Source organism: Poromitra crassiceps, assembly GCF_964638095.1.
Source record: "Poromitra crassiceps genome assembly, chromosome: 27".
Taxonomy (NCBI): domain Eukaryota; kingdom Metazoa; phylum Chordata; class Actinopteri; order Beryciformes; family Melamphaidae; genus Poromitra; species Poromitra crassiceps.
In genome coordinates this window covers 7,464,875-7,475,390 of record NC_139650.1, presented here as the reverse complement: position 1 = coordinate 7,475,390, position 10,516 = coordinate 7,464,875, and the positions used below count along the sequence as shown (strand labels likewise).

At 42.2% G+C, this 10,516-nt stretch overlaps 1 protein-coding gene across 1 annotated transcript; it reads right to left on the bottom strand.

Moving 5' to 3' along the window:
- Positions 1-3,599: 3,599 nt before the first annotated feature.
- On the bottom strand, positions 3,600-8,733 carry LOC310799407 (E3 ubiquitin-protein ligase TRIM39-like; the record flags this gene model as incomplete). The annotated part of the gene is made up of 3 exons (XM_083661994.1): positions 8,630-8,733; positions 5,606-6,991; positions 3,600-3,665 (listed from the first exon to the last, which is right to left on the bottom strand). The coding sequence occupies exons 2-3, from the start codon at positions 6,974-6,976 to the stop codon at positions 3,600-3,602; spliced, it is 1,437 nt and encodes a 478-aa protein (XP_083518120.1). The 5' UTR covers positions 6,977-6,991; positions 8,630-8,733.
- Between the last annotated feature and the right edge of the window lie 1,783 nt (positions 8,734-10,516).

Below are 10,516 nucleotides of genomic sequence, written 5' to 3'. Positions count from 1 at the left end.
ATTGGCTAAACGGACAAGAACGATCTGTCCATCCGATACGTCCGTCCAGAAAAAGTTCAGCCCTCTTGAACTTTTCTGTCCATCAAAACGTATGCAAATTTGCTGTATACGTACGCTTCATCAGTGCTGCACAGACAGACGGCTGTGTTGAAAATGAATGGAAGTGAACAGAGAAATGAACACCGACGGACAGACACCACGTATCACTGTGGCCACCACCTAACTGCTCTTTAACAGCCACGGAGGCAGCCATTACTGTTTGGCTGGTTATGAAGTCAACTATGAGGCGGGGCGCTGATTGGCTAGAACACTTTGTCATTTCTGGCAGAAGGAAATGAAATGTGAGTTCACGTGACCGGCTAGTTTACCAGGCTAACACTCACACACACACACACAGCACTAAGCACCAGCTGCTCTGTCACTTTTTCCAGTCCCTTTTTAAAATGCATGTTTTGTACCGAGGGGACAGTGTGTCTATTGGCTCATATGCTGTGGAACAGCATACTCGGGAGCCAATCAGATCCCTGTATCTAGGTCAGATGATTTTTCTGTAGCATGTCACTGCGGCATTAACAGAGTGTGGTTTTATTATTATGGGATGTATCTGTTCTACTGGGGCTCTTTCCATTAATATCTTAATCTGAACATGGAAACTGAATCCAAAACAGAATGCACATAATTTGTCGTCACGCTGGGCAAAATTCACTAGCCACTTTCAATACTTTACTAGCCAACTTTTTATAGTAAGAGCACCGCAGGAATGAGTCTGGAAGTAGCACTTGGGTTCGTCAGGGGAAAAGTCTATGGGGTTTTAGAATGGGGATTTAGCTTAAATGCATAAAATAAGGTCTGTGGTTAACAAAAGTTTATGGGAGCGGTAATTTGGGTTCAGCAGGATAATCTTCAGAAATGTGAATCACTTTTATGACTTTTGAAAAAAAAAATTACGCGATTTTTAGAAAACGCTTCAAAAGGCATAAAAGTGATTCACGTTTCTGAAGATTATTTATCCTGCTGAAGCCAAATTACCGCATCCATAAACTTTTGTTAACCTCAGACCTTTTTTTATGCATTTAAGTGAAAGCCCCCCATTCTAAAACACCATTCACTTTCCCCCTGACAAACCAACATGGCGGCAATTTCTGGTTAAGCCTAAAAAAATACGTCATCCCTGCGGTACGCCATTACGTCCAGATGATGGTTGGTCACCTGCCTCAGTCTGAGGCATTTTACATTTGACCACAAAATTTGGTTCAACCTCTCACTAATTGCAACAAAGCCAAACTCAATGGATTTTGTGTCCTCAATATGTTCTAAATGAGAGGGAGAAAAGTCTTAAGGAATCCTATGAGGGGGAAACGCCCTAAATATGATCCTAGCAAAACAGACAGTATGGTGAATGAATAGGGTCAACTTTTGAATTAACCCATTGATACCTGATGCAGCATTTGTGTTTGTATCCCTTTAAGACCGCGAACCGCGGTCTTAAAGGGATACAAACACAAATGAAGGATATACACGCAAATGCTGCATCAGGTATCAATGGGTTAATAGATATCGCCATTAAACTTTGCAGTTGATTACTTGCATTAAGACGATTATTTGTATTCCAAGTTTTCTGAAATTGTATGTTTAATTGTGCAAATGAGGCATAAATATGTGCTAATTTGCATACATTTCCATAACAGAAATCTGAGCATTGGATAAAGCCAGTTTCAAAATTCTTGTTTCATTTTGTTGACATAATTCGAGGCAGTTGGGTGAAGTGTCCCTATAGAGCTCAGCAGTCACGTGACGTTTCCCGCCCCGTGATGAGTGACCATAAAACATTTCAGTCGGAGCAAAAACAAAAAATAACAAGTGGGGGGAATATAATTTTTTATGTTTCCCCCATTTTTATTTTTAAATGTTTTATGGTCACTCACGATTCAGTAGGTCATGGGTTGACTTGGTTCCAGCCTTAAAACTCATTATATAAGGATTTTTCAAAATGCCTATGGAGAAAATGAAGGGGAACTCACTTCGTCAACGGAAAGTCATGTGACTGTTGAGCTTTATGGAAATCTGAATCCACCCCCCCCCCCCCCCCCACACACACACACACTTTTTAACCGCAAAAATCGTTTGCGACATCACAGTATTTCAGAGGCTGTAGCGGGCTCATTTTTAAAGGTAGAATGAAGATACTGATATCATATGAAACTAGAATACTATGTCAACAAAATGAAACAAGAATTGTGAACCTAGCTTTATCCAATGTTCAGATGTATGTTCTGGAAATGTATGCAAATTAGCACATTAATATATGGTCTAGTTTGGTTTTGTTGCAATTAGTGAGAGGTTGACCCAAAGTATGTGGTCAAATGCATTTGGCAGCATTTGTCTGGTGGCTGCTGCTCATTTCTGGAACAAGAACAATCCCCAACACTATAGATAGCATTGTTTTAACGGACATTTCACAGAACCTAGAGCAGCGTTACGGTTTGGTTTCACAGAACCTAGAGCAGCGTTACGGTTTGGTTTCACAGAACCTAGAGCAGCGTTGCAGTTTGGTTTCACAGAACCTAGAGCAGCGTTGCACTTTGGGTTGGGATTATTGAACCAGTGGAAATAATGCCAGTGCCTTATAGGAATGACACTAGAACAAAATGACAGCAGAACCAAAGACTAATGGACATAAATGGACATAAGATGCTTCTCAAACTTATGGATTCAGTTTCTTTGGTTGTTTTCTGTTCAAACCATTGGGTAACATGTCAATTGCTTTGGAAATGGTCTTTTTTTTTGGGGGGGGGGGGGGGGGGGAATAATTGTAAAAACAAACAAATGTCTGCTGGTTGTAAAAACCTGACATCTGGTTGTTGGGCAACCAGCCAAGTTTTATATTTGTAAGAAGAAAAATATTTTACTGACTTTGAATTTTATGAGGGCTATTCTCGTATTCCACTCTGCTAGAGAATTAACAATTTTGTGCATAAAGTGAAATACTGTAAAGTGAACTTGTGGCCCAGATATAAGGATGTACAACAGTTATTTTGCTATTAGATGTCTTACTAAATAGAGATATGGCTAAGAATTGCTCCATATAATTTACCTCTTGCTTTCTCTTGTGACTTTGTGGTGGGTGTTGATTAGGGAGAGAGACACAGAGGGGCGGGGGGGGGGGGGTCTCTCTATGTTAAAGAGGCTGCCCTTAAAAGAGGACATGAAATATTTTATCGTGATTAGTTCACTTGCACATCACCTCAGACAGGACACTGCTTTCAAGTCTAAAATGTACCTAGATTTGCTAGAAAGGTGAACATGTCACCTTTTTGCCAACTACAGCTGACCTCACTGACTGCAGTGGAGAACAGTGTTGGTAGTAAGGATTTTGAATTCTAACAGGCTTGCAGCATAATGCTGTTTCTGATTTGGATTGTGGTTTTGATTCATCAAAATGTTCAAAAACCTTACTACTGCACAGTACAGTCAACCTAGTGACATCTAGCAGCGCCCTAGTTGGAAGCTGAAATGTTCATCTTTCTAGCAAATCTAGATACATTTCAGACTTGAAAGCAGTGTCCCGTCTTGTCTGAGGCGAAACACACATTTCCTCTTTAAACATCCTCCCTGCTGAAGTGTCCTTGAGCAAGACACTCCTGCTGAGCCTGACCTTTGACCTCCTGTGGAGAGGGGAAGAGAAAAGAGAACCGAAACCAAAATGTTGAGATGCGTCACTTGCATGTTTTCCCCCCCCCCCCGTGTTCTCCCCACAAAATGTAATGGATATATTTGACTGCCTCAGATCACTCTGCAAGACTTATGCACAGACTGATAATACACAATGCTTACAGGAATTTCTAACCCCCTCTAGAAATAAACAGACTGAATTCAAGACTTTTTTTTTATTCAAAAAATTACCAGTGTAAAATAAACTGGGGGAAAAAGGGAAATGAACACAAATGGGATCAAATAAAAGTACAATAAGGCACCTGCTAGTTAAAGTCAACTGAACAGACTGAACATATTTTCAACACACTTCAGAGATGAACAAACATCAAATTTACAACCTAAAGGCAGACTAACATTTGGTTGTAGTTTGAAACTAATAGAGTTCCAAAGTCATGCTCTCTTCCGGGTTAGGCATAATACCTTCCGTTTATTTTTCCATAAACATTTGATAAAAGTCTTATGAAAATACTTTTACTTGGTCAAACCAAGCGATTCAGCTATATTTAGAATTAGGAGAGAGCATAGCACATTTCACTTGGACCAAATCTACAGAAAAAGTGGATTAAAAGCATTGTTCTTTTTCTTTAGCATTGGTCTGCAATGTTCTATGGTCTCTCCTGATTCTAAATATAGCTGATTTGCTTGCTTGGTTTGACCAAGTACAACTATTTTTAGAAGCAGCTTACTTCATGTCTGAATGGCGGATGAACGCTCTTGGTTCGTATGCCTAATGCGTAAGTGGGTGTGACTTTGGCTCTATAGTAAATAAAAGGAATGCTGTATGTATTCGAAAACTACGACAAGCAATATGAAGATGTCTGCTGTTCGACTAAGTGCTGCCCCCTAGAGCTCAGGAGAAGAACTAAGTGCTGCCCCCTAGAGCTCAGGAGAAGTGCATCAAAATGGTAAACATCGCTTGGATTATCCCGATGAAATAAAACAATCGGTGACAGATGTGTAGGAAGCATTCTCTAATGGATTATAACCACGTTGATGAGTCTTCAAGAAAGTATAAAGTCTTGCAAAAACTAAGGATATATAATGTATATAAAGAAAGGGGCACCCACATACAGAAGAAAACGAGGTATGACGGCCTGATGAGTTTACAGCACAGAGCTGGACACACGGACGGCGGCCATCCTCATTGCTGAGTGCAACCTTTCATCTTTTCTGCCTGGAGGACCTCGCATAAGCATTTGTGTTCCATTTCAAAAGTGTTTTCTTAGTTCACATTTCTCTTTACTGTCGGCCGTGTCGGGCTTTTCGTTTTTAATTTGTCTTTATTGCATGCTATTGCTTTTTGTCGCTGTTATAGACCTGATTTCCCCACAGGGATCAATAAAGTGCTTCGTAATTAGAGCTGCAACGATTAATCGATTAGTCGATCGACAACCAATTTGAGAATCGATTAATCGTTTTGAGTAAAACTTTTAAGAGAAAAGGTCTAAATTCTCTGATTCCAGCTTCTTAAATGTGATTTTCTGGTTTCTTTACTCCTGTATGACAGTAAACTGATATTATCTTTGAGTTGTGGACAAAACAAGACATTTGAGGGCGTCATCTTGGGCCATTTGGGAAACACTGATCGTCATTTGCTACCATTTTCGGGCATTTTATAGACCAAACAACTAATCGATTAAATCGAGAAAATAATCGAGATTAATCGATTATGAAAATAATTGTTAGTTGCAGCCCTATTCTTAATCACTAACTGTTACAACAGTTAGAGACCTACAGTCCCAGTAGCCGAAAACCAGGTTTCTATATTCGGGAAGGCACTACTTTGCAATTCCCCCCAGCACCGTGTTACACCAGAGAGGCTAAATCCGCAAGCGCTGGGAGTCACTGTGCTTTTAGCCTCTCTGGTGTCAACACTTGCCCAGGGTAATACCTTCAGAGGGACTACATCCCCAGTGTCAATGTATGGAAACAGCCTCTCTGTGAAAGTGTGTGTGAAGGTGTGTATGTGTGTCTTAGTATCAGGGTCAGAGAATGACAGATTTCTGTTGTTCCAGTCCAGATGCACTCTGATCTTCTGGAGCTTCTCCTTGACAGGGACAAGAGTAGCTGGATCTGATGGAGCGTACGTTATGTATTGACCATTATAGAACCTTATCACCCATAACTGAGACTGTATGTCACCATGCCTCTGGACAGACTCTTCGAACACACCCACCGTCCAGCTTGTATTTTCTCCAACCTCGACATCCCAGCTGTGAGTTCCTGAGTTAAAACCCTCAGAGCCCAGAACAGACCTGTAGTAGTCAAACCTCTCTGGGTTTTCAGGAAGCTTCCGTTTCTTCCCACATCTCACACTGGTCAGATCTTCAGACAGGATGAGTCCTGGGTGGGCAGTGTTTGGGTCCAGAATCACAGGAGTGTAGGAAACCATCTCCTTCACCTTGTCGCAGACTGTGAAGCTCAGGTTGTCCAGGTGTTTGGCCTCATCGATCAGAGCTCCTGAGACCAGCCGTGGATCCTCCACCTCCAGTCGGCGGCAGTTGACTCTTTCCTTATTTGACTCTAGGCTTTCCATTGTAGCCGTATAATTCTCTAAGAACAAGAGCTCTTCAGCTCTCAGCTCCTTCTCTGCGGCTCTGACTGTGTCTGAAAGAGCTGCGAACTCTCTGCTCAGACCCTTAATCTTCTCCATCATCTGAGTCTTCTGCTCCTCTTCCTCCCTCAGTGCAGAGATCCTGGCCACTTCTTCCTCTTCTAGAAACTGGTGAAGCTTCTTAAACTCCTCCTTGATCTGCTTCTCTGTGCGTCGGGCCTGGACCTTAATGTATTTTGCTGTTTTAACAAAGTTTTCTTTGACTTCATTAAACAGCTTCAGTTTCTCCTGTAAGAGCTTCAGCGATTTCTGGAGTTCCTCCTTGGCATCGCGTGCAGCTTCATCGATGGGTCTGAATCTGTGGCCGCTGTGTGTTTCTGAATCTCGACAGATGAGACACACTGGCTGCTGATGGTCCAGACAGAAGAGCTTGAGTTTCTCAGAGTGCAGACTGCAGACTGCCTCTGAAGCTCCCTGTTCTCTCTCCAGTACGAAAGCCTCACACATGTTCTTCAACACCAAGTTACGAGGAGGTGCTCTCTGTGAAGATGTAGCCCTGCAAACTGGACACTCACGCCTTCGTTTCGTTCGCCACCATTGCTCCACACAGGCTTTACAGAGGCTGTGGCTGCACAACAGGAGGACAGGATCTTTAAAGATGTCATGGCAGACAGGACAGGTGAGATGCTTAGCTGATGTGGATGCCATTTTCTCTGAGTGAAGCTAAAAACAGACAGAAGAAACAGTCAGTCAGAAAATTCAGTGAAAGTTGTTTTTAACACATTCACTGCCAGCCGTTTTTTTTTTTTACTTTAGGTAGCTTCTGCCAAGTTTTTTTTTTTGAGGATTCTGGCTCATCTTTCAACAGCCGAGGATTATTTTCTGTAAGATTTTGTGAACACAAAATATCTCAAAAGAACTAATAGAATGTGTGCTTTCTCTGTCTAAAATAGTTAGTTTGTAGAGTTAGTAGTTATGTAGGCATTAGCACTTGAATACAGCATGGTTTCAGCGTCTGAAAATTTAAGCTGAGATAAATGGCTTTTTGTGAAATTCGATAGAACAGTCACTTTAACCATTCATTTTTGGCATCAGTAAGACGTCAGACATCTAAACAATAGTTTTGAACAGTAATTTCCTCCATAACAGCAGGAAACCCCCTCTCCTTCAAACTCCTCCCTCCGTGTGTGTTCTCCTCCTGCCTCCCTGGCTCTGCAGCGGGCGTGTCACAAGCGAGTTTCTGCTGCTGCTGTGGCTGTTTTTGCTTGGCTTTCTCTCGTCTGGAGAGCACTGTCGCCACTTAGTGGGTCGGTAAAATAGATTATACACATTCAATACCTCCCATATTTTAATAGGAGATGTAAAAGGGGTTGATCGACGTCCCACCGTCAAAAATATATATATTTTTTTTGGACGAGATATCTCGTCATTGGCAGTCAACCGTTGGTTTCTGCTTGACGAGATATCTTGTCCACGGCAGTGAACGTGTTAACATTGAGTCCTCCTGGTTCTTCTAAAACACTAGGGATCTCGCGTGCCCGATTCCTAGCGCTATCGCCTGTCCCGCAGCTCGCATTCGCTGCCCCTGCAGCTCGCCAAGCTGGCCCCGCAGCTCGCATTCGCAGCTCGGCCACTGCGCGGCCTTGCCCGCAACTCGGCTGCTGTGTGGCCAATGAGACCAGCATCACTGATGATGTCAGATTTATGACATCACCGATGATGTCATCAGTGGGAATTATGACATCACTGATTATGTCACAGTGGGATTTTCCAGAGAGACAGACTCCTCATGAGTTCGGTCTGGAGATTAATCTTACCATCTGTCTCTCCGAGTGTGTGTGTGTGTGTGTGTGTGTGTGTGTGTGTGTGTGTGTGTGTGTGTGTGTGTGTGTGTGTGATAGAAAATAGAAAATCAGGAGACCATATAACATTTCACTCCGATTTTTTTTTTTTATGATGATTATTAGTATTATTTTTAATTTATTTTATTATATTAGTGAAATTTTAAATGGTCTCTCCTGATTCTAAATATAGCTGAATTCAAGATTGAAGATTATTTTAATCGCATGGTTTGTTTGACCAAGTAAAACTATTTTATATGCATTTTACGAAATCTCTATGGAAAAATTTAACTGATAGCATCAGTAGCTTAGTGTTAGCTTGTTAGCTAATCTAAAGCGGCCGGCCATTTTGCCAACGTTAATCCCACCACGTGCATCCCGCAGTACAATCAAATGCCTACCTGAGCTATTTATACACACCGCCCCTAGGCTACAGCCTACAGAGAGTAGAGTTTTTAGTTTTCTTTCACGAGTTAAGATAAGAACACAGTCAAACTACACCAGACACCAGTAGGCCTACCTCATAAGAATCTCGGTTATTTCTCTTGGTTGTCTCGTCTGATGATCTGCAGATCTGCGGGCAAGGCGTTCGACTCGTTAAAGCTCCACTTCAGGTCGCTCCTACATGGTTGATGTCAGTCTGCATAGCGTGCAGCCTGAGTGATGCTGTTTCTCTCCTCCTTTCTCCCCTGAGCTCCTCCGCTGCAATGTTACAAACCGATATGTCCACAAAAAGTCAGGAACATAGGCTACTCTGCCTTGGGCCGAAGTACTTCTTCTGTCTTAATTTTTCCTTGAAGTTGCTCAAATTGAGGTTTGGCATCCTTAAATGTTGCATTACTGCCACCTATTGGACAGTGAAAATGACATGTCATTGTCCACTCATTCTACGACCCAGACGGTCGTTGCAGCTGGTGTGAGTGTACAGCTGGTGCACCCGATCTGACTCTTGTCACAGAAATGTCCACAATGTTCAAGAATATGCTCGCCTGATACTCCATACAAGTGAGAAGCCATTTCTTTGCTCAGTCTGTGGTAAAGGTTTTAGTCATGAAGGACACTTGAATAGACACATCAATAGTCTACACAGGAGATAAAGAAATGAATAGCTCAGTCAGTCTGTAGTAAAGATTTTGGTAATAAATCAGACTTGAGAGCCACATGATAGTCCCCACAGGAGAGAAACAATTGAATTGCTCAGTCTGTGGTAAATGTTTTGGTGAAAAAGGACACATGAATTCATAGTCTGCACGGGAGAGAAGCAATTTCTTTGCTCAGACCGTGCTAAAGGTTTTGGTCATAAAGGACACTTGAAGAGACACATCATAAGGTGAGAAACAATTCATTGCTACCTGTGGTGGAGGTGTGGGGGGAGTCTTTACGCATGCAAGTATTGTGTGTGTGTGTGTGTGTGTGTGTGTGTGTGTGTGTGTGTGTGTGTGTGTGTGTGTTTGTTGTGTATTACATATACACACACACACTGTATAGAGGGTATGCACACCCACTGGAACACGCCCCCTCAATCAGGAACGAGTGTCAAAATGAGTGTCAAATTCCTCCCTGATCGAGCAGCAGGTGTCACTTAACTAGGCTGATTACTGCATTCAAGCTCAGTCTTGCTGTGACTCAGTGGGCGTGTGACCCCACAGTGACTTCTGCCTCTGTGACATCACATGCATACCCTCTATAGACCAAATCACCGTGACGTCACCATGTAAACAAATTCCGGGTACCACTTGGGGAAGGCAGCAGGTTTAAATGTGCGTGTTGTCAAATAAATGCTGTCAAACCCTCTCGCTGTTTTCGGCCGACTGCTTTCAATTTAAATGGTTAAACGGTTGGTAAACATGCTTGTCCGACGTATCTAGCCTTTCTTCTGTGTTTGTTTTATGTAGTGTTAGCTAGCTAATAACGTTTGTTTGTCTGTCAAACTCGCTGTTTTTTTGCAGACTCGTTAACGTTACAGACAGAGCTACTGACGCTACATTAATTTAATTTAGCTTCAAGTCTACTCTGGTCTGGTCCAACAGGTAAATTAGCTAGTCTGGTCTCCACTAACGTTAGTGAAAGTGTTGTTATGAATGATATTAAACAACAACACAACACGGACGAACCATTTTTGTCTTCTTTGTCTGTTTTTGTCTTCAACACGTCAGTTTGTGCCGTCCACCGCCATTATAATGTGTGGACCTCAGGGGTACCCGGAAGTAAATGTAAACATCCCCGCTGATTTGGTCTATTGTAACTGAGACCTTAACCTTTCATACTGGTTAGAATATTCTAACAAAAATCGTGCAAGAGAAATATAGCAGAAAGCAAAAAGTGTGCCAACCAACCCCGGGCTCCCCTACTTGGCGACATTTTTAATCATTCAAATTTGGCTGTGTGGTTAATAGCACATTTTTCT